The sequence below is a fragment of the Falco peregrinus genome, chromosome 13 (genome assembly GCF_023634155.1).
Source record: "Falco peregrinus isolate bFalPer1 chromosome 13, bFalPer1.pri, whole genome shotgun sequence".
In the NCBI taxonomy this organism is placed as follows: Eukaryota; Metazoa; Chordata; class Aves; order Falconiformes; family Falconidae; genus Falco; species Falco peregrinus.
In genome coordinates, this window is record NC_073733.1 from 16332841 (window position 1) to 16356697 (window position 23857).

The 23857-nt window shown below is 41.8% G+C and overlaps 2 protein-coding genes and 1 non-coding gene across 4 annotated transcripts in view; 1 reads left to right on the forward strand and 2 right to left on the reverse strand.

Moving 5' to 3' along the window:
- Positions 1–7971: 7971 nt before the first annotated feature.
- RBMX (RNA binding motif protein X-linked) lies at positions 7972–18774 on the reverse strand. 2 transcript variants are annotated; one of them, XM_055818343.1, is made up of 9 exons: positions 18626–18774; positions 17088–17214; positions 16785–16891; positions 11203–11374; positions 9990–10106; positions 9501–9615; positions 9262–9387; positions 9082–9170; positions 7972–8580 (listed from the first exon to the last, which is right to left on the reverse strand). In XM_055818343.1, the coding sequence occupies exons 2-9, from the start codon at positions 17194–17196 to the stop codon at positions 8273–8275; spliced, it is 1143 nt and encodes a 380-aa protein (XP_055674318.1). In that variant the 5' UTR covers positions 17197–17214; positions 18626–18774; the 3' UTR covers positions 7972–8272. The 2 variants fall into 2 exon arrangements, with proteins under 2 accessions (XP_055674318.1, XP_055674317.1); XM_055818342.1 differs by having other exon boundaries at positions 9082–9185.
- On the reverse strand, positions 16963–17035 carry LOC114010893 (small nucleolar RNA SNORD61). Its single transcript, XR_003552586.1, has one exon. It is a non-coding gene; the product is annotated as a small nucleolar RNA SNORD61 (small nucleolar RNA).
- Positions 18775–23488: 4714 nt separating the features above from the next.
- LOC101910334 (transmembrane 9 superfamily member 2-like) overlaps positions 23489–23857 on the forward strand; it is a 33535-nt gene continuing 33166 nt past the window's right edge. The window contains exon 1 of the mRNA XM_005232754.4: positions 23489–23770. Coding sequence (XP_005232811.2) covers positions 23504–23770 — 267 coding nt within the window. The 5' untranslated portion in view covers positions 23489–23503. The remainder of the gene's footprint in view (positions 23771–23857) is intronic.

A 23857-nucleotide genomic window follows, 5' to 3' on the forward strand; every position in this document is an offset into this window, starting at 1 on the left:
TACATCTTCCTGCCTCTGCTGCTGCTTGCAGAGCTCAAGTGTGAAACTACTTTTTTTTTTGCTCGGCACAGAAACTCACCAAATCTTAAGAACCAGAACTACTGTTACTCTAAGGTAATAAACATTTTAATAGAAGTTTCTCGTGCTCTGTTACTTTAAAGAGAGACAGTGAAAGATCTTTAACTACACAATTTCAACATTATTGAAAATAGAAGAATTTTATATGGATACTTATTCCACTAAAAATACCTTACCTAGTGACTTCCTCCTTGTGGCAGCTGGTAAAGTTGGTCTTAACTTCTGGCTATCACCCAAAGAAGTAAATGTGTCTTTAATACTGTAAATACTGAAGTATTACAATTGAACTTCACCCTAAAGATGAAATGGCAGGAATATCACACTAATTTTGGGTAAACATTTATCAACTTTATGCAACAAACCAAGTTATTGAAATACCCTTTTATAGTAGTTTTCTATTTTCATGATCTGATCTGATTTTTGAAAAGAAATTCTCATCATGCACTTCAGTGGGTTTTTTTCAAGGTTTTTTTACAAGATGTGCACATGTAATTCAAAACGTTTTTTTGAAAGATAACCTCTCAAAACAAACATCTGAGTAACTTCAAAAAGTTCATAAATCTAAGTCATCCAAAGCTGAGAATGAAACTTCCCAACCATTTTACTAGTCTTATTAAAATGTCCCTTTCCCTAGCTCTTCAGGATCCACTGTATGCCATACTACGTTTTTCACCCTGCTCTGGGACAGTATTAACTGTCACTATCTATCATACCAGTTTAGAAAAGTCCAGTCATCTTGCCATTTTCTCCTTTTTAATTGTCATTTTGCTATAACAGATGGAATGAAGCATTCTGTTTGTGATGTCAGGAAGTTGAAGAGTCATGGACTGAAGCAATAAAGCAGGACCAAATTACCCTAGAGACCAGAATTACTCAGTGACAATATTCTGAGCCAATTCCTAACCTGACTCGAGGTAAACGTTTTCAAAAAATCGGCACTCTCAAACTGCCTAGGCTATTAATTTATAGGGTAGGGAAAAAACAGAACGGCAGCAGGATAAATTATATACAGCAAATATGCATGGTTTCATGTGTTAAAACTGCTACTGGGACCTATGTAAGGATCATTTTTAACAGCTACCAGTAAGAATTCAGAATTACCCTTTTAAGGTTAGACAGACTTTTGACCTTTATGAGGACATGGGGACGAGTGCCAGTTCTCTGCTGTGTGGAAACACCAGGAACACATAGCTGCAGACAGTGTGAATGATAAAAGCTGGCTGAAGCTAAATCACAGAACTCATGGCCATCTGGTGAAGTACAGCTACCCGCATGTGTGCAAAACATTTCGAATTTATGACTAATTACAAGAACTTTAGGTGTTAATTTTCATTTTTCCAGTTCTCATGAGCACTTCTATTTTGTGGAAGTGAGTACTTGCAGTCTCCGCTTCTGTAGCTTGCTCTCTTTTTCCACATCTGTAGTAGGCAAGACAACTGCTACTGCTCATTCATCTACTGGAGACAATCACTTGTGATGGAAGACATCCACTTTAGTCATCTCATCAGAACACACCAGTTTCTGATGTAAAGAGCAAGAGAAGTATTTCAACACAGGAAAAATTACACACCTGCTTCATTAAACTCAGTGTTATGAACGTGAACACAGGAGAGTACTTCACCCACTCCCTCCTCTAAAGCGAACATTTTATTGTGTAGATAAGCAGGTTTAGTTTCATGGTTATTTCACATGCAGCTGTTGCAGCCAAGCAGATGTTAATGGTTGCAACTACAATGAAATTAAAATATTCCCGCATTTTGAACACTTACCAACTGCTTTACAGACCTGGAAACATACGAATATTCAGAAAGCCCAAAAATTTAAGGCATTCCTGATTAGCTACCTCAAGACCAACCTTACATTTTTCTGAAAAGGACACATCTACAAATGTTCCAGCTTGTTCACCCACCCCTACTCTAAAATTAATTCTGTGGCAAGCCCATAAGCCCAATGTATGACTATTCACCAAACAAGGAACAGCTTCTGATCGGGTCTTTGGAAAAGACTTCAGCTTTGCTTATTTGCTGACACGGACAAATAAAATGAACTGTCAATCACCTCTTGCAGTCAACCTCCACCCCCTAGTCAGAAAATATTTATTTGCACCCCGACTTACACCAGTAATGACTATATAGCACAGTAGTATTTAAAAAATAAAGTGGGGGGGGCGGTGAGGTAGTCTATACCCAATTATCGAAGGACTCTGATGGCATATGCATCAGTAACAGCATAGTAACAGCAGCAACTTAACATTACTCGGATGTTCAGAAAATATTCTGGAGCGATTCTCCTCAAAGTCACTTATTTTTATGTAACTTGCTCTTTTTTTTCAGCAGAGGTACAACACCCAATACAAAGAACACCACTGGAGTATTTCTCCAGTGCAGAATCTACTGATGCCTTACACGCAAACCAGTGGCTTTCATGAAGTCTGAGTCAGCACATGAGCCGATTTACATTGCTGGTACATTCTCATTGCTTAGCGTTTTAGGCAGGTACCAATCTTTGTTCATGATAGGTCGTATGTTGGCATTACATTTTAGTTAGGATGATCTGGTTCAGCCTGAACAGCATTACCCAGACTATAAGCTACTGCTGAAAAACTAGTCTCTTAATACTACAGTATTTTATTCTTTCTTGCACAGGAATAGACTAGGACCAATTTGTACCAACAAATTCTCATCACTGTATCACGTCAGTAATCTCTTCCACCATGCAAATGTCACCAACAGGTTTTATTTTGTTTTTACTTAAAAAAAACCAAACAAACCCAAACCCCATAATGCTTTTGTTTAACAGTAAGTTTATTAGCCCTGGGAAATACTGCAATTCTACCCATCTCCTAAATACAGGCAAATGTAACTCTTCGAATCTGCAGTCCGTAACTGAAGTTTAAAGTGATATCCCAAAACCCAAAGGCAGTTTTATATCCCTAGGCAAAGTATGTGTGCTTTTTCTTCTTCAGCTACTCGTTACAAACTGTCAGCCATTTAAATGAGATCAGTGTATGTGTACCACAGAAGCAGTCAGTGTAAATTTTATTAGCCGTGACTGTTTAAGTACTTCAGTCAATCTGAAGTTATGTCTTCTACATGAAACACTGGTGGATTCCTCTCACATACACTGGCACATCAACATACAAGATAAAACTGCACCAAACCAAGGCAAAGTTTTGAACAAAGCATCTTGTTTCAAGAGATGCAGTGCTGTCTAGAGTTTTGCAAGAAGCTATTACTCACAAGAACACTTAATTACTTTGGGGATTTATCACTAATATCGTCTCAGTACATCAATACTTCCTCTCATCCGGAAGGCCTGGACAATTACAAAACTGTAATACAAGAATATAGCAAAACTTTTCATGGTTTCTTGGTGAAGAATAATCTGTGACAATGTAGTCCTCTGTATTTTAGAGGACTAAAATTTGCTGTCATGTAACTTGCTCTTTTTTTCAGCATAAATGGAAAGCACCCTATATAAAGGGCAACCCCAAATTCTTTCTGCTACAGAACCTACTGATGCATGTATACTGACCAAAACAAAAGGCTCACTCTTGACTCTTGGAAGATGTTAGCTATGGCAGACCAGAGCTGACTTCCACCTGAGAATCTTTTTATATCCAAGAGATTTAGTAGTGCTACTTTCAAAGGCAACTCCTGAATGGTAACACAACCCTGTAACACAAACAGTGGGCAACACCACACTCAGAAGCCAAGTTTTATCAGTCATGTTTTGTATCCTTTGATTTTCAAATGCATATCCACTGCTGCACTGCCTTCTTCTAGTCACCATAACTGAAAAAAAGGAAATGCAAGTTAGTACCTCTCAGAAACCAAGAGACAAAAAAAGTTAAATCATCTTCAAGATTACTGTTTTTATACACACAATGCATACGTTTTTATTATATTCCATTTGTTCCAACAGTACGAAAATACATCAATAGCTAACTGCAATGATCAAAATGATTAGAGGTTTACTTGTATTATGTACATTTCTGTACAACAGTCTCCACAGCAAGTACTAAGTAAAGCCTCCGTAATTCCTGTGCGTATCCTCCCTCCAAACTCTGCCTACCACAAAATGTCACTAACTCTTGATCATCTCAGCACAATACTCAGGAGTCCTTTAATAAACTGGTATATACACTGGTACTAATCTGTAAACAATTATGTGCTCTAAAGAAATAAAACGTGATCAAGAGAAGAACAGCTTGCTGAATTAGCAGAACTACATCCTTATGCTTTACAAAGATAATATTACCTTTCCTGCCATGAGTGAAGTTCAGTTTACTGCTCCCTAAACTAACATTGGCACCATGCCTGTTAAGAATTTGGAAATGTTTATGTGCTGTAGAGCAGGCTGAGAAAGTGTGCTTTAAAATCTTTAAATCTTTATTAATTACATGACACACTACCACCAGTAAGTGACAAAACACTCAGTGAATTGAGAAAAAAACACTTAATTTTTCCAAAAGAGCAGCTTTTTCACTTGACAAGAGAGTAATCCTCAGCTTCCCAGCTAATACAGAGAACAGAAGCACACACATTAAGAAGTCCAACGCATCCTAACACAACCTATGTGACGTTTTGGCAAAACCTTTCAGTGTCACCTAGGATACTGCATTGTTAAAGACAGTGTTCCATCTCTTTATTAGAGGATTCATGATCTGGATCAGCCTCTATAAAGTAAAAGATTGACTCCTGCTGATATTTTTTGCAGATTTCTGGGGGAGTGAGAATGTACTTTTTAGACATTATTTCCCTAACCCTCTTTGGTGTCACACTACTGATCAGCGAGTTATGAATGAAAAAGCTTAGGGTTTTTAATCTTTAAAGAGACACCTGTAATTCACATAGTGTCCTTTCCAATAGGATTTGTGAGTTAAATATTTCAACAGTCAAGCTTAAGAGGAATGCAAAGACAAAGAAAGTAAAGCTTTTTGTTGGTTGAAATTCTACCAGGTCACAGAAAAAAAAAAAAAAGCTGTGCCAGGTAGCAGTTTTTATTTTATTTAACTACATGCTTCCTTTGACTCAGAACAGAAAATACTCGTGCTTCTACTGTACTTGATTTGAAATACAACCCAGTATCCTGAAATAAAAGTGCATTTTTTCTTCTTAATCAAGGTAATAGCAATTTATCTGAAGTATTTACAAAACACTACTGGCACATTCTGACAAAGGTGCTGCACAGAGCTATTTAGTTGCTGAGACACAAAGAACCGACTGTAAGCCAACTGAAAATACGAACATCACACAGTATGCAACAGAACCTAGCCTTCACACAAGATGGAAATTCCCTGAAATCAGTGACCATGTGTCAGATGAACAACACTGTACAAACTACAGCTTTTTTTCTGTCATCATTTCAAAGTCGATTCTCAAAAGCAGTATCTGAAACGAACAGCAAAGTATGTTCTTGCATTTACGAAGTACTTTGGAAACTAATTTAAAAATTACATAAAAACACACAAACTTCTTAAATAACTTCCGTTGGAAAAGGGATTTGTCCTTATCCTTTACACTTTACTAAATTTTCACACGTTTTGTACACATTATAAGCCTGGGTTTGTTGTTGGGGTTTTTTTTAGTAACAATTATTTAGTACAGAAGTTTTCCAAAAAGCTGTATTAGCATAACGGCCATTACCACTTTTTCCCTGGCAAATTATCAGAGAAATGGGAGACAACCACTCTTCCACATAATGTCTGAAGACAGTTGCTCCTACCTCTACTTGAAAAACAATTTTAATAGGGTAGGCTTCAAAGTCACAAAACACAGCTGACCTACAAAGTTTTAAACCACTCTGGAAGCACCTGCAGGGGTCTGCAATTTAATCCAATGATCTCTGTAGAGATTAATTCCTAATTGAAGATCATAATCACTATAATCGTTAAACTGCATGTTCCACACACTTAACAAGAGTGATTTAACATCTGTACTGACTGTGCTGTATTACTCCAATTCAGATTTTTATGGTCTGGTCTTACAAGATTAAATACTCTCTGCAGCGTGATTTACAAGTCCATTTCTAATCTTATTTTATGTTCAACCATACCCGAACTGGACCAGTTTCTGCAGGGCTCACCATCATTCCTAACCTGTCAGGCTTAAAAATCCTATTTAAACCTCCTCCTCCAAAATTCAAACACAAGTTGAAAATATTATTTAGCCATGAACGATGCCCATCCAAATATCTGAACACAGAACCTCCAGAAATCTTCCTTTCAGCTATTACACTAGTATATTTACCTTACATATCGGTAGAGGCACCATCCATCTCTGCGATCAAAACAGATGACACAGCACTATACTTCAGTGGTATCTTCTAGAAGTTATCACCCTGCAATCAAGAGAAGATACAACTAATTGAGAAAAGTACATTTTACAGCATGAGTCAACCTATAGTGCTTCCCCCCCATTTAAAACAAAAAAAGTCACAAGCTTGGGTTTGCAGATTATTCTGTTGCAAGTTTTACTACTTCTCTTTTAAAAGTGGTGGAGGATTCACTGCCTTGGAATGGACTGGAATGGCTTAGTGATAGGTTGCATGGCTTATGGATTCTCATTCCTTTTCAATGGTGCACTGCCATGTTAAATCCATAAGTTGAACGACAAAATTTACTGAGGACTAAACAGTAGTGCAAAGCTTTTGGGTTTGTGGTTTGTTTTTAGTTGGAGGTCTTCATGCCTACTATATTCAAGAGCATCTTTTGAACTTCATGGCTTTACCTGAGTCACAACTTGCCACAGGTTCTGCCACATGTACTAGGTATCCCCGCAATGCAGTGTCAAACTAAACAGAGTCAGGCATCCAACTAAACGTCAAGTTTGCAATGGCTCGCTTCAAACTCCCCATAGCCGAGCTGACATTTGTCAAATCTAAACCAATTCCTGATTTCACAAGGCTTAAATTTTGTTCAAATATAGCATATGCAGCCTCTTTAAGCATCTTCACTGAAAGATACTGGGCACAAAATACCCCCTCCCAACCCTACTTGGCAATATTCTGTCTACAGTGAGCTGCATTAATGTCTTTAGTTTCAAAATAGGTGCCATAAATGCTTTTATCCAAGAAGAAATGTTGAATTTTGAGAACTTCTAATGTATTGGAGTATTTCTTTTCCTTTTTTTTTTTTTTTAATCTAGACAGCACTTCCATTGCCATGACGTGCAGCTTGTCTTACTGTACTAGAGGAAGATAACTTGGTTCAATTTTGACTTAGACTGAAAAACTAGTTTGCTTTGCTTACCATCTTTGCTGTTTCACAGGCATTTGATGCTTTAAATCAGCTGTGGAATGCTGAAAGATTCACTTGTTTTTATGAAGCCATAAGCCTTTGAGAAGTTGGAGAGAAAGACTTCTTTGCTTATCTTATTTTCTCCTTTGGAATCAAAGATGTTCCTTTAAAAGTGAAACACTACAGAGTTGCAAAAATTTGAAACAGTATGAGTAAGCATCGTTTTGCAGCTTCTTTGATGGAATTGGTCAAATTCTTTTTTTTTTTTTATTTTTACAGTATTCTGTAGCTCACTTACATGTACATGATTTATGGAAGGGGAGACCTTTTCAAACTCCCCATGAAACAGTAGAAAGGCAGAAAATAGTATTATCCACTTGCTTTCTCAGGTTAATTGAATGATATCCTCTATTTTTCTTTACACAAGGATCTGAAGGCAATTTGTACTGGGAAAACTGTGACTTCAAATTCTAGGCACAACTGTACTTAGTGTGGAATATCCCCACCACCCTCCACATCACAAGCAATACTCTGTTAAAGAATGAGATGCTGAACATGTAGAACAATCCATCTCCACGTTAGATGGCTGGATGTTGTGTGGAAGATCTTAAGAACTGCTTGTTCCATTCATGAGGAAAATCAGATGGGAAGTGTGGCATTTCAGGGAAACTTTACTTTGAAAATTACAACACTAGTACACAGCTCAAGTTTTATACATTTAACATCTGCTTTCTGAAAGAAATGTTAACAATTTTGAAATGAAATTAAACATTGGTTTAACTTTTCCTCACAAAAGCATAAAAGTCATGGAGGGGAAAACTTAACAGGCAACAATAAAAAAAGGTAAAAACAATGTTTCCTTTTAGTAGTTCTCTGGTAGTAAAGATAGAACAACTTCCACTTTTCGTTTTTTTGAGAAGTAATCTGTCTTGGTCCAAAAGTTTAAGAGTGTTTTTAGTATCTGCTTCGGCCTCCACCTCTATCGGATCTGCTTCCACCACGGCCACCACCTCTGGGTGCTCCGCGGCTTGAACTACTGTAAGAATCACGAGGAGGTGGATAGCCCCTTTCCATGGATGGGGGAAGACCCCTGTCTTGTCTTCCAACACGATCACGGCCACTTGAGTAGACATCACTTCTGCTGCTTGAGTAACTTTCTCGGCTTCCATATCCATCTCGAGTGCTGCCGTAATCATCATATCGACTGCTTCCACCATAAGATGGCGGGGGCCCTCGTGCAGGTGGAGCACTACGTGAGTTACCTGCAGGGTCAATGGTCAGGTAATATGGCAACACCATAAGTTATATATAACAATTTCAACCTGAATTTACAGAATTGCTGTATTTAAATGTTTACTGCTACTCTTTCGTATGTATTGAGATGTTCTAATATAATCTGCCACATTATGGTATTTAAAGTGAGGACTGCATATCAGGCAGTGAGTGGATTTAAAGACTCTGAAGGAATGAAGACGGTGTTTATTCAGGCAGGCTCTTTACTGGGTATTGCAGAACAGCTTGTTATTTTAGAGAAGAAACTCAGCCATTATTTTCCAGAGATAGTTGCAATTCTGAACTGTAGACTTTGCTTCTTTAGCTTACAGCTTATTTAACAAGATGATCAAATGATAACCAACAACTGCACTTTCACTGTAGGGGAAAAAAAGTGTGCCACTTCCCCCTAGAACATAAGCAACCTAGTAAAAGTCAGATTTTATGACACCTGTACAGATTACTACATAATCCTCAAAATGGATTCTTACCATAACTCTCATATGAATCTCTGTAGGAGCCTCCACTTGGATGATCCGAGTAGTCTCTGTCACGTCCACCACCATATCCATCACGATCACTGTAAGAGGAAAGACTACTAAGACTTAGTACAAATCAGTGAGATCACAGCAAGAATAAAGTGACAGAGAGAAAAATCCAATAGTAGGTACCTATATCCCCTAGATGGGTATTCGTCACGTGAACTGGAATGACCATAATCACGATATGCATAGTCTCGTGGAGGTGGCGCGTAGTCCCGTGTATCCCTGGAACTGGGATAATCTCTGCTTGAGTAACTACAAAGAACAAGAATTGGTATGTTAGCCATACGTCACACCTCAAAATATCAGGGATCAACATCCTTTTCTGAACAAAAAGAAAGTCAAACTAAATTAGAAAAATAATTTACCCGTCTTTAGTGCTATAGCCATCATCTCTTGGAGACATGTAGACATCTCTTCGTGATGGCATTGGTTCTCTGCGTGGAGGACCACCGTAACTGTCTCTTCCACGAGACACAGGAGCTTAAGAGAAACAGTCCCAAGTTTTTAAAATTAATTACCATTTAGCCACACAGACTCTTCAAGGCAAAGAAGTATTATCAGACTGTTTACAGCTATTTCAAACTATCTCCAGCCTACATCTGTAATACGTTTCTGCTTGTACTGTTTTGAAGCAGCATTAGAAAGAACCCTCACTGAATCACAAATTCCACACAGCTACAAAATTACATTGGTAGGCATGAAAAGAACTGATAAGATTAAAAAAACCCCACCACGCTACACTACACTACCCCACAGCACATTTAAGTCAGAATCAATGACTTGCAACACTTCCTGAAGAGAGACTAAGGTGCTACAGCTGACCAAGCAACAGAAGTAATTCAGCAAGTCCTTACCTCTTCCTCCCATACTACTGCTACGCACTGGTCCTGAAGGTGCAGATCTTTTAGGTGGAGGGCCTCCACTTCGTGGAGGTGGACCTCTCTTCATAGGAAGTGGCCCTCGAGAAGACCCTAGAAGAGTAAGCCATGAACCAACTTTTTATTTCTATGATACTTACCTGCACACCCCTAAAGCCTGAGCTGCAATAACCTAGGCATTATTTGTTATTACCACCATGTGATCAACCAGACATCTCTAATATTAAGACCTCAAAGCATTCTCTTGTGTTTTGGTCACTATTTGATGCTATTGGCAGAACTGAGAGCCCACCAAGTTAACTTTCCACAGCCTAAATTCCTGTCAAGAACTGTCTTTTAGAACTTATCCAAAAGCCACAGCACGTGACACAAGGCAGAAAGACAGCTGACACATGTAATCAGTCACAGCTTAAATGCTCAACAAGTTACTGTTCTCGGAAGACAAGAGCCACCTGGGAAGATGTACTAGAGAAGATCCTAGAGAGGTAACAGAGGCACTAGAGAGTCTGCAGAACCTACTACACAGACTCTTCAAGACACGAGTTTTCACTATTTCAAGTTTGCAATTCTTTCTGTGCATTACAGCTTTTACTGTTATACCTCAGGTGCTTTTTCTGTTAAGCAAGAGTTTTGTTTTGATACTGAAAAGTCTCCGAATAAATAGACATATCTTAAGTTAAAAAATATCCAGTATCAAGTAGTATACTATTCTTCCACTTCAGAAAGCTTCAACTCAACACACTAATATGTTATAACAACAAGGCTTAGCTTCCCTAACTCCCATTATAATCTGGAAGGATCAGTCCTAGAATTTAGTAAGTTTAGACCTCTTGCTAGTAAGAACGAAAGGCAGTTCCCTTTCCCTGGTGGAAGAGAATCACTTTTTCAACTTGAAATACCAGAAAGCTTCCTTCCTCACGTGCAGGGCAGGAGTATTGCTTTTCTTTCATAGCCAAAAGTCAAGTGGAGTGTTAGTTGTAGAAGGGAATCTTCATATTTGGAAGCCTTTTCTTAAGGAGTACTTGCCTAATCAAAAATTTGACTAAACTGCCGAGATCATTTTAACAAAGAACAAGGAGTGCACTATTCAGCTGTTTGGCTTTTTTTTTTCCAGTAGGATTACTGTGATCTTCCAATGGGATTCTCTTGTATGTTGTCCAAGTATATAATGAGAGAGGTAAATACATACCCAAGTGACTCCCTCTTGAAGGTGGTCCTCTCGCGCCACTTCCGCCTCTTCCACCTCTAAGGCCCCTGGGAGGACCTCTGCTTCGTGGAGGGGGTGGCGGCCCACGCCTACCACCACTTTCAAAGGATGGCTTGGTTGCTTGTTCCACTTTAATTGCTTTCCCATCTAATGACTAAAGAAGAAGCTGCTTTACTTACTGCTCAGTCATGTTTGTATTTAAATTAAGCCCCTCTTGCTTCACTATTACAGGGCTTCCATTTTATAAAGTTAGAGCAATTCTAGAACTGATTTCAGTCTTCAGTATTAGTCCCCATGTACTCAGCGGCATGTCGGACCTAATTTCTACAGTACTTCATTCTTGTGGTATTGACGAAAAAAAAATACAGAGCAGCATCAGAAAGGACTTTCACTGAAAACACAAGCGTCCAATGATTACGGCAGCCCCATGTCATTTATTCTGTAAATGAAACACGATTTATGATCTCCAATTTACTTTTCAATTGCCACGGACTTTTGTACCAAACTAGGACCGCACCAGTAGTTACAGGATTAAGCTGAAGATATCTTAGCTTCAGTTGGGATTTCTGGCAATGGGGAGGCCGTTTAGTACATTCTCTTGATGTCCTCATAAAACGGTGATCACTGAAGTATTTAGAATTTCAGCATCTATAAAGGAGACTGAGTATGGTAATTCACCCCTCCTTCCTACTGTTTCAAGCTGGGTTTTCAAAAAAGGTGACTGTCACGATTTACTCTATTACTTGCTTTTCCACAGTGGAGGTGCTTTGTGGTTTAAGGGTTGGGGGTCTTTTTGTTTGGGGGTTTTGTTGTATAGGGTTTGGTGGTGGGGTTTTTTTGGTGGTGGGGTTTTTTTGGTGGAAAAAAAGTAGAATCTTTTTCTGGAACTCTGCAGCCAACAATTATACCTCAAACATGTGCAGCTGGTTAAGACACCCTGAGTAGCTCAACCTAATTAATCAAAATTCTGTATATTCTTTCAGATACCACACATTTAGTAACTGTAGCAAAGCCAAGATCACAAGCTCTGCTCAAGTTAAGTTACTGCACATCTATCCAGGCACAGTTTACTTGCCATTTTGAGCAGTTAAATATTTAACTCTGCTGTAACAACTGATGAATTATACAGGCAAAAAGTGTTGTTTATTGCACTATTTTGCTGCAATGAGCAAACAGAAATTTAACTGCTAGTAATGCCCTTCCTCTGAACTGCCGACAGTATTTTACCGAGGTACTGAGTCTTTCTTGCTCTTCACTGAAACTAGGTCTTTCTGAAATCATCCACTTCAGCAGCTTATGTATTCTGCCACCATATGTAGTTATAGCTACTGTCTGAAAAAACTATGTGTATACCCACAGGTCCAACTCGATCCATTGTGAGGAAAAAAAATACTAGCAAAATCATATTAGTCTTGTTGGCTTTGACTTAATAAAGATGTATTAACATATGGAAGGTTCCTCAAAAAGCCTTTTGGCATGACAATCTGAAACATTCCTGGAGCGAGCATCAGTACCTCTAATCACTGGAACTTCTCAGTTTGTATCATATCCATCATCATTCATCTGCCTCAGTCATCCTTCTCAAAACAGGAATAATTAGTGGGCCTGAAGCCCTAAGGTTCACCATCATGACCACTGCTATCCTCAATTGCATGGCGTATTCTTGACAGCTTGTTTGAAGTTTGGACACCAAACACCATCCCCTTCTGCTAGGCTTGGGTTTTGAAAACCTGGATGCTAGGTCCAAGTTCTTTCCTTTTTTTATGCAGGAGGTAGTGTTTTCCTTATTATTTCTCCTCCTATTTCCTTCTGCCTTGCACTTGCGTTATCTTACCCAGGCAAAAGATGGTTTTCTTTTGAAACTGCTTTATACAAGCAGTCTTAAAAAGCTATGCCCCAAGGTCCAAAAAGACCTTTCAATAGGTCCAAGATGACTATTTACCTTTGTAAATCAGAAAATACTTGTCTGTCCTATTTTAAAGCAGAGGGGGAAAACTCATGTTACAGGTTTTTAGCTCAAAGAAGAAACTTCTCATCTCACCAAACAGATAAACTTACACAAGCCATCTCAGAATAAGGAATTTTTTTTTCAGAGCCCAAAACACCAGCTGTCAACACAAACATTCATTCATTGGTGTTTAGAACCTTGATTCAGAGTGTTACAGTAGCATTTTTAGTATGATATGGCCACCATGAAGTGGGAATCACCTTGGTGCTACAAAGCAGGAAATAATTTGAAGTCAAGTCATTTAAGGATAATAGATTGGCAATCATAAAGACTCCTGTATGTGGAATGAACAATCTATACAGCTTTTTAGTGTGAACCAGGGAACCTTAACCAAACAGAATCAGAGAACTGTCCTGCAAACTATTCCACATTCCAACAAAATTGATGAATGAAATTTGGAAAGTTTTCGGAGTAGGGCAGAAATAAAGTACTTCGAAGAAACTGTTACAGAAACTTGCATGGATCTGCAACCTAACACCACATAGGGCTTTCCTCTCCAATGGATCTTTTACTGTTGATGCTGCAGTAACTCCATTTCTGCATGTTCCTTGACCAACACATCAAATGGGCTTCCTTTCACCAAATATATTCAAGAACTGAAGATCACTTCTTACCAAGGCTGAGCTTCTACATATTGCATCTCTTCTTCACCAAAAGAACTGGGAACACATTCTGTTGATTAGAGGACAACAACCTTCTGCAGCGCTGAGTACAGATCAGACTGTTGACTGGACTGTAATATTTGCTGCCAACCTTTTAACACAGTCCAGCTGGCTTGGCAGGTCTACACTGGAATTAAATCTTTGGCTTGTCCTGGATGTTTCCTCTAAGGTCATATCCTCTCTTTCATTAGCCATTTTGTCCTCAGGACTTAAAAAAAATCAAAAGATCTTGAGAACAGCCTACTGCACAGAATGGCCATTATAGGCTTGGGAGTATTAACACTTGTGTCCAGGTAAGCACGTGCACTCCATGACATCAGGACGTGGACTTGATGACTGCCATGAATTAAGGTTCTTAAAGGCTAGTAATTTGCTATGATAAAGTACTTAAACATTTCTTCTGTGCTGCTCAGACATACTAACATTGATCCAGTTCTGCAGAGAAAGTAATTTAAGTGAAAAATCTCCACCCCCGCTCCAAAAATCATTATCTTCTGACCTCTTTCTGTAGGACTGAAATGGCTCTTCAACAAGCAAGCTTAGAGGAGTCCATGCTTGTCCCATTTTAGAATGGAATATAATTAACCTTCTTCCTTCACCCCACCCAGAAAGAGCAAAATATTTTATATGCTTTTTCATGCACACTTACAAAGCAAAAAATCTAATGCAAATTCACTCTTGCAGAATCTAAGTCAGCCTCTTCTACTGGCTGCAACTTTGAATTCTTTTGGAATGACAGAACAAGCAATGCACTGGCAACGCAGAACTCTTCCACCGGCTAGACAGGTCAACTAACTTCTTTGCAGACTGCTTGAACTATTGTCTGCACCGTACTTCTGCTGCTGCTGCTTCTTAAGTGCCTGAAATTCACGAGTGCTCCAATGCATTATTTCCAACTGGACAGAAACTCCGAAGTGCAGATTTATTACTATGATCTCTTCCCACAGCATGCCTCAAATGTCACTCCTCCTCAGATCTAGAACACAGAGTCTTTCTAAGGTACAAGCAGTACTTGTCCAGAAGGCTTTCTGAAGACGAGGACAAGAGACTACCTCATGAACATCTTCCACATCTTTCATATCCATGGTCAAACCAAGCTAGACCAGTATAGAACTGGAGCTATACATAGCATTCTTTTCATACACTATTTGCTGTTCAAATTTCAAAGCAGATGAAGGAACTTTGAGATTTGTAGTGTTGAAAACAGAAACCACGAGCATGATGATCCACAAGGCAGTACTTTCTAGCATTTCTTGCCAGTGCTGCAGACTGTGCATTCCAGAACGCAGACATTACCTCAGTCTCGTTGAGCTACTTTACCAGACATTACCCTCCTGAACGTTTCCGATATGATCAAATACATGCCACAACATTCAAGATTTAGAACAGCTGGCAATTATTTTCAGAGGTATTTTCATTTGAAAGCTGCACTCCACAAACACTTAGGATTAGTGACTGAACTCCTTTCAGTCTGCCAATTAGTTGTTGGTGCTTGAAGTTACCTTATGTGAGGGTTCAGTGTAATGCCTACTTCAGAGGAAATCAGTGTTTAAGAACTACAGTAAGTCAGTCTTCAGAACTGTAGCAAACCACACAATGGAGAAATTCAACAGAAAGAGTACCTTTAAAGATGTTTAGGTTGGTACAGAAAGGACATTATCCAACTTGTCACTCTACCTTTACAAGAACTACAAACTTGTTTAAAAAGGAAGCAAGTCTCCAAAGAAAGTAATACTAATTGTCATGAGGTTGTCCTGATGCACCCAGAAACTAAGTACACACAGCTGAAAGCCTGCTATAATACAAGATTTACTAATTGTGTTCACTGAGAACACTACTGCAAGCTCATTTTATGTGCAAGTATTCGTTATGCTTCACTGACTGCAACAAACGACATTTTTCTTCCATTTCCATGTCTTATACTAACATGACAGCTATCAAAATCCCAAGTGCTAATTAACCAGAAACAGTAAAGGCTTCTTCACCTTACATGAATGGCATCTCAGAAACACTATTTAGAAATAGGCCACTGTAGCATGACCTTAACTTGACTGCTCAGATTATGCATTAAAAGACCAGAAGAGACAGCTTTCACTGCCTGAAGAGACAGCACTTCTATGAAGATATGCAGCTGTTGATGATTAAATTGCAAAAAACCTGCACCTAGCTTTTCAAACACATGCCAGAACACAGATCTCAATAGCCTACAATCCTTTTGACAAACTCCTGGTATTATTTCAGAACTTTTGCTCCCACTTCCTAGTTTTCCTTTCTGAAAACATTACATATGTATTCCATTTTTATTCCCTCATAAAGTCATATCCTTGCATTGCAGAACATAAGCAAGAAATTTACTAACTGCGAAGCTGTTTCACATGAACTGGCAAGATGCTCCTCATACATGCCAAGTGGATTGACAATGCCACTCACAAACGTAGGAGGTTATCTACAGATTACCAGATAGCACATCAATGCTCCAGTACAGTAGGGCAGTCACATTAAACCCATGTTAAGGGAACCATTAGTTTTCAGACAAATCACTTCCCTGAAGTGTAATTTACACAGTACTGCATTAAAATACGATAAAACAGAAACATTGTATGAGACATCCAACAATGAAGAGCTGACTACTAAAAAGCCCTCCATAACCAATTTAAAAAAAACAAGTGTGACTGACAACCAGACTTCACTTTCTACTGTCAAATCCACAATCAGGAGAAAGTGATTCCAGCTTTGTGGAGACAAGACACATTTTGCCAAATCTCAAGTTACAACTTGTCTCAAGGACCTTCTAACCCACTGTCTTCCAAACTTTTATTACTAGTTAATTCACCCCAAAGAACAATTCTGCTGGTCAGTAGCAACAGCAACATATAACTGGTCGTAATTCCTACCTTTCCATTCATATCTCTGGCAGCATCCTTTGCATCTGCTGGACTCTCAAATGTGACAAACGCAAATCCTCTGGACTTGTTGGTTTCCCGGTCTTTCATCAGAAGGACTGCAGAAATAAAGCCACATTACCCTTTCCTGCAATTAGGCAGCCAACACTTAACTTTTATTTAACCTTTTAAGCTCAGAACTTCTTAGAGGACATGAAAGCACCATCATTTCACACGATCAATGCCAAAAAAGTCATCACTGCCATGCTGCTGCTGTTTGTTTTTTATTATCTTGAAATAGAGTTTTCTTTTTACCTTCCACAATGCGTCCATATTTGCCAAATACAGCCTCAAGGGCTTTTTCATTAGTCTCTGTGTTCAGGCCCCCAATGAACAGCTTCCCAGGACGATCCGCTTCTACCATTTTGATTCTGCAAATAACCTATTAAAAGCATAAGGTTATTATTAACAAAACATCAGCCTGCAAGAGACTTCTATACCACCACATGGAATATAAATTACTTTTCTTAAACGTGCGATTTTTTTTTTTAGAAAGATGTCAATTAAGAGGTATTAAGTACAAAGACCATTAAGAACTTCACATTTTTATACTGAAGCAACTAGAAGTACTACTGCCTTCAGTTACTTCACATTACACAGCCTACTGAAAATAGATTAAGAAGCGGAACAAAGCACCCGTAAGAATTCTTGTTAAAATCAAGCAGTATTGGTGAATGTCTTTCAGGGTTACCATCTTTTTGCCCTTGATGGCAATCCTAGCACTTACTCCCTCTAAACCCCATCATGTTTCAAGACAAGTACTTAATGTGTCAAGGTAAACCCAAAATATCAACTTCAATGCTATCTTGGACCAACATTCCAAATCGAGGTCATTCTTTAAATTATTTACAGTACATCGAGACTACAAGGAAGCGCTTGCCTACACAACACGTCAGCCCGAACGGACACCAGACCATCGCGGCAGTTCTACAAAGCAAGGCCACGGTTAATACAAGGCGGGAGGGCCGAGAAAAAAAAATAAATAAAAAAGCAGCCGAAGACAAAGCAAAACCTCAAAGTGCCTGGCAAACCGCCTAGCGCCTGTGGACAGACGTTACCCGCCGGCTCCCAGCCCCATGGCGGGAAGCCCGCAGCGCCGCGCAAGGGGGGCCGGCGCCCTCCCCGCCCCCGCACACGAGGGGCGCGGGGACAAAGCGTCCCGTCCCCCCCCCCCCGGGGCGCAGGAGGCGGCGGGGGCCGGCCCGACCGGGAGCCTGCGGCGCGCGCGCGGCAGCCCCCGCTCTACCCGCGACGGCGCGCAGCGGGCCGGGGGGAGCGGGGGGCGTCAGACCCTCCGCGATCTCCAGACACCTCCACAAAATGGCGGCCACCTTTAGCAGGGCCTCCTCTCCCTCCCGGCGCCGACGGACCGCCTCGGCGCCAAGCCGGCCGCACACCTCAACCCCGCTTTGCACATCCGCCCGGCCCTCCAGGCGCGGCGGCCGTCCTCCTCAGGGATGCGGGGGCCCACGCGGCGGGACCTCGCGCAGAAACCTCCGCACCTAAAATGGCGGCCACCGCGCCTCACGCGGCTGGGACCCCCCGCTCGCCCCGCCGCAGCCGCACCGCTCCCTCCACCCCACGCAGGGACAGGCGGACAGGGAGGCCGGCCCGGCTCCGCCGCGCCTCGCTTGGGGCCCGCAGCGGCGGGCGCCCGGAACGCAGCTCCCCCGCCCAGCGCCCGGGCCCTCCGCCGCGCCGCCACGTTCCGCTGCCCACTCCCGCCGCGCAGGGCGCCGCTTCCCGCTCCCCAGAGCCCCCGGGCCCGGCCCGGCTCGCCCGGCGGCACTCACCTCCGCGCACACCGAACTGCAACTGCGCAATGAGAGCGAACAAAGGCGCTGCAGGCCTTTATAGCGCTGACGTCACCTGCCGGCTGGAGCCCCGGATGCACGCGGCGGCGGGCCCGGCAGGGGGAGGCCGGGGTCCCCCGGGGCCGGTTCGGCCCGCCCGCGGCTGCGGCAGCGGCCGCTCCGGGGTCTGCGTGGGGCCGGGCCGGGGTGTGCGGCGGCCGGGAGCGGGAGCCGCCATGGCGGAGCACGGGTTGACCCTCCCGGCTAGGAAAGGCGGGTAGCGCGGCCCTTTGTCTGCCGGCTCCTCGGGGGCGGGCGCGCCGCGCTGCTGAGCGGGGTGCCCGGGGGGTGGCTGCATCACGGCTCTGCGAGCACAATCGCTCGCCGTAGCGTCACTTTAACGTTGGGGACGTGCCTGTGTTAAAACAATCTTAAAAGTGGTTGTCGTTAGTTGAATTAATAGCTGTGCATGTCAATACCCCTTCCTTGGAGACTTACAGTAAACTACAGTAAGCGCGGTTTAAAATGAAATATGTTGTCCATAGCGCCAAGTTTTGCACTGGTGCAACTAACTCCATTTCTTAATTATACCTGAAGTTCGTGGCCATTTTCTTTTGCTGGCTAAACCTGATAGCTGGAAAGTTAGGAGGAAATCTGTACATACAAAAATTGGCCAAGCTTTCATGATTTGAACTTGTAGATGATCTAAACAGGTATTGATCCGTCAATGAGGCCTGTTTTCTTCGAGTCACCCACTCTAGTCACCACCTAGTCTTTTGATTTAATCTAAAAGCATTAGATTTAATCTAAAATCTAATTTTCCTGTAGGCTTCTTAAAAACTAAGTGGCAAAACAAAAGGGAAATTGATCTTGTATCCTGTGTCGTTTTTCAACAGGACAGCTATTTTGCAAGTCTGTCTGTCTCCATTCATTACATTTTATCAAAATTCCAGAAGCATGGTAGCTTGGTCACTGAAAACTGGCAGCCAGGGCCTGTAAATAACAGCTATTCCCACTCGTTGAAGAAGGACCCTTAGAGTTGATCTCTAGAAGATGCAAAAGCTAAGGAATTGTTGAATGTTTGGGGATTTCATATAGCTCCTGACTCATCCTTGTGCAGTGAGGGAACAGTGCCAAGATGTATCACAGGTAGATTATTTAATACACCTTGTTCCAATGGTGAAATCCCACTAGGATCGACCAGAGGACTTAGAACTTCAAGTGAATCCCCTGATTCCAGGTTTGAGTAATAGGATGCCAAAGGCCAGTCCCTGCACATTCTTGGGGGTTTGTGGTGCTGAGGGATGCCTGTCATGTCTGAGGAGCTGGTTCCCAGAGCCACTCCATGTTCCTGTGCTGCACCAGCATCAGCCGTGGCAGGTTAACAGGTATTTTTTCCTAGGGCTTTTCAAAGGATATTCATGCTGGACAGTAGGCAGCGGAGCCTGGTACCTATTCAGTCTGTTGCTTGTACATACACAGATGCATGTCCTTCCAGACACCATAGCATGTTGTTACTGAGAAGTCCCTAGGGCTAACAGGCTCTACAACGAACCTGCAGGGCACTAAGAAGAAAAAAACGCTGCCTCTCCCACATGTATCTACTGCCCTCGACTCCTTCCAACACTGCTGTTTGTACCAGCTGCACGGGGGGGTGTGTAGGATGGTATGTGTGGGGTTGAAGCAAACAGCAACTGTGTAGTTCCCTAGGCCGTGTTGTCTTGCAAGTCACAGGAGACAAAGAATATGGTTCACCAGCATATTACCCTATCCACTTAATGCATGGGATGGACATTGCTCAACTTCTCTGTGATTTCTGTTCTCCCTTGTGGTATTCTACAGACTTTTATTTCTGAGAGATGCCACAGAATAATCTACAGACTCTACTGCTATTGCCCAATGCCGTTACAGTGGCAGAGCTGCAAAATTGTTGCATTCTGGCAAGAGAACATCACACTCCATGCTTATCTTCAGTTTTTCCGTCTCCTCTGTTCATCCTGATACTGAACGGCTCTTTGTGTTAGGGAAAGCAGAAGGCAACATTGCTTCAGACTACCTCAAAGATCTGTTGAGAATACAAAAGAAGGTAGCTCTCAAATGCTTCTGTAGACTGTAGTACATAGTTAAAGATTATTACCTTTCCTGCATAGATGCTAAGAGTTACTGGATGCTGTTACAGTGCATGGGAAAAGGGAAAGATGACCTTGGGTAATGAAGTGGGAGGGCACTGCACGTGATAATAATGCAGTTGCCAAAGAATGGCATAGCTAGATACTCATCCAATTATCATATGAAAAAAAGGTTCAAATTCTAGTTTCAATACAGCAGAATTTAAACATTAGAGCCTCCCTGGAATGGATAGTGAAGACTAAAGCTAATTATTAGTCCTGTAAGACACATGCTAAAAATAGACAGAATCTATGTGTGAAGTCTCTGTGTGCTTCTATGACCTACAGTAGCGTATTTGCTGACTGCCTCACAAATAATTGGGAAGATAAGCAAATGTAAACAAAAGTATCTTTTTCCTCCTCTGCTTAGAAGAGTAAAATTGGTAACTCCAGGATTTATTAACATTCTGTTTATATGTACTGTACATGTAGCTAGATGGGATTAGCATGAACATAATTACATTGGAAACAGCATTTGAACATAACTGCTATAATTGTTTTAGGAACAAATTTTTCTATCCTTTGTCCTAAAAGGTATCTTCATCATGCTTCTCATCAAAACCTTACTTCCATTGCAAAATGGAACAGTATTTTAATCTATTCTACTACATAGTTTAAGTACGATCTTGCTCCAGGTTTAGTGAGACAGATTTTTTTGTCCTAGAATGGAGAATATATAAGTCTTTTAATTCTTCCCTCTCCTCTTCCCCCCCCCCCCCCTTTTTTTTTTGTACATTTGAATTTTTATAGAAAAACTATAGAAATATTCAGGGAACAAACTGCAGTCTGAATAGAAACTAATCCTTATGCTTCATTCAGTAAGAAGTTCAAGGCTGAAGAGCTATAACAGTTTCTTTCACAAATGATCTCTCAACTTTGAATTTTCTGAGGTCTGAGTACTGGTCCCTACAGAATAGGGAACAGACTTAGATTGGATAACTGGGGAAACAGAGACCAGGAAAACTCTACCAACCTTTACAGAGAAGACAGTTGCTATCTAACTAGCACAGATATACTTGCCCTTGCATTATCATAGCTTAGAAAATTTTCCTTACATTTTTTAAAGTAGAAGAAATGCAATTAAGTATGTTACTTACAAACCCAATACATATAAACTGATCCCTTCGTACCTTTTCAGTGATAACCATAAAAATGAGCCCACTAGATGGGAGAGGTGGACAACATTCCATGAGGGTAATATTTTATGAATTTTTGTGCTATCTTTCACCTAAAATGTCACACTCCTGAATAAATCCTATGATGTTCAACAATGTAGTTGAATGTACACTACAAACTTGTTCACACAGCGGGCAGTACTCTGGATCTCCCTTGTACAATGCTGCATATTTTCATCAACCATGTTGGCCTTTTACCAACTTCATCATGCTTTGGCTTTAAACTGGATAAAGGGTTCAGGAGAGCTGGGGGATGAGGACTAATAAATACATAAATAATCTGATCACATAAGACTCATTCAGAATGAATAAAAAAGGGAATGTAATTTCCTCTAGAGATACAGTCCAGCTCTAATAACTGAAAAGATCAGTTTGATACTGTCATGACAAAGAGCAATTTACTAGGCAGCTGTCAGTTGGTAAGTATTTATAGAAATTCAGCATTTTTCCTCTGTAAAACTCAGACTAGAGCGGATGAGGGCAGCACAAAGTAATTGTTTCTGACAGTGACTTTGTTAGCCATTTCTAAACTGGAACTCCCTCATGTGCTTCTCCCAAATCACTTGTTTGGGATCTAATTGTGGTCCCTTTTGGTTTAGCAATAGAAGGTGGACCACAGGTCACTAAGACATAGCTGGAGCTGCCTGAAATAACTACAGCTTTCCAGGCTCAGCTGAAAAGACACAGGCAAAACAATTATTATAAACCTTTTAGTCTTTCCCCTTTTGCCTGGTGCTGTCCTATGGTAAGAGCAACTCACTACTGATTGACGAGTTGAGTAAAATTGTTGGACCTGAAGGTTTTTCAGGAGTAATGCAAACATAATGTCACAGGTTGGAAACCTGAGTGGCAACAGCTTGCCTAAACAGGAAATACAGAGAAGATGGTGGAGGTGGTGTCTACCCAGTGCCGACAGCAATGCCATTAGAGCCATGTCTTAGACAGTAGTATCTGTCTTGCCATGGTAGAACGGAGCTCAGCTCGTACCTGTCATTTGTATCTACCCAGCTTCTCAGACGGGTTTTGCAGCTGTCCCAGAGTGCTGATCCTACCATTGCCACCTGAACGAGCAGGCCTGGAGCTTGGCATCAGGTTTGTGTCACCATAGTGGCTGTGCTGTAGCAAGGAGCCACGGGACACTGGGAGCTGGTGCGCATCCTGCTGTTGTCGGCTGCAAACATCACAAGCTGCTGAACCAGGCATCAAAAAACTAATCAAATAAAATTCTTAAAAATTGCAGGATTGCAGATAAAGGTTGCAATACAAAATCTTGGATTTCCACCCCTAATTTTCTCAGCTGGTAAAATCCCATTTGAGTCTTCCTCTGCTTCGCCGGAAGCTAAAACCTGACAAGAGGTTCTGGTACAAGTCACTGCAGGGGACTTGGGGAAAAAAGGCTGAGGTGAGCGTGTAAGGCAAGAAGGGAAATCACTTGCCCAGCGAGACAGAGGCGACAGCCCGCCCAAACGTCCCGAAGCCAACGGCGGCCTCCGTGAGGGAAACAACTGCCGTGCCTCAGCGTGCCCTGCCTCAAGATGGCGCCCAGCGCCTCACCGCCTCACCGCGCAGGCGCCGTGGCCCCAACGCGATGTGACGCTGCCGCTACTGGCCTCCGCAAGGCGCTGGCCGGGGCGCTCGGGGCTGTGGTCTCGGCTCATGGTGCCTTGGTTCCTTCAGGCTGGAAGATGAGGCTGCTGGCGGCCGGACTGCTGCTGGTGGCACCTCTCTGCGCCGCCTTCTACCTGCCCGGCTTGGCACCCGTCAGCTTCTGTGAGGAGGGCGAGGAGAGCGAGGGCTGCAAGGTGAGAGCCCTCATGGGAGGGCCCCGCTCGGGCGCCCCCCCCGCCCAGTCGCGGAAGCCCGGAGCGGGCCCGTCCCGCGGCGAGCGG

Excerpts from the sequence above, each read along its gene's own strand:
- RBMX (XM_055818342.1), bottom strand. The coding sequence starts at position 17,196 with ATGGTAGAAGCGGATCGTCCTGGGAAGCTGTTCATTGGGGGCCTGAAC. Across the intron at positions 10,107-11,202 it reads TTCAAGAGGGAGTCACTTGG|GGTCTTCTCGAGGGCCACTT; the intron begins GTATGTATTTAC and ends TTACTCTTCTAG. Across the intron at positions 9,388-9,500 it reads GGCTATAGCACTAAAGACGG|TTACTCAAGCAGAGATTATC; the intron begins GTAAATTATTTT and ends TGTTCTTTGTAG.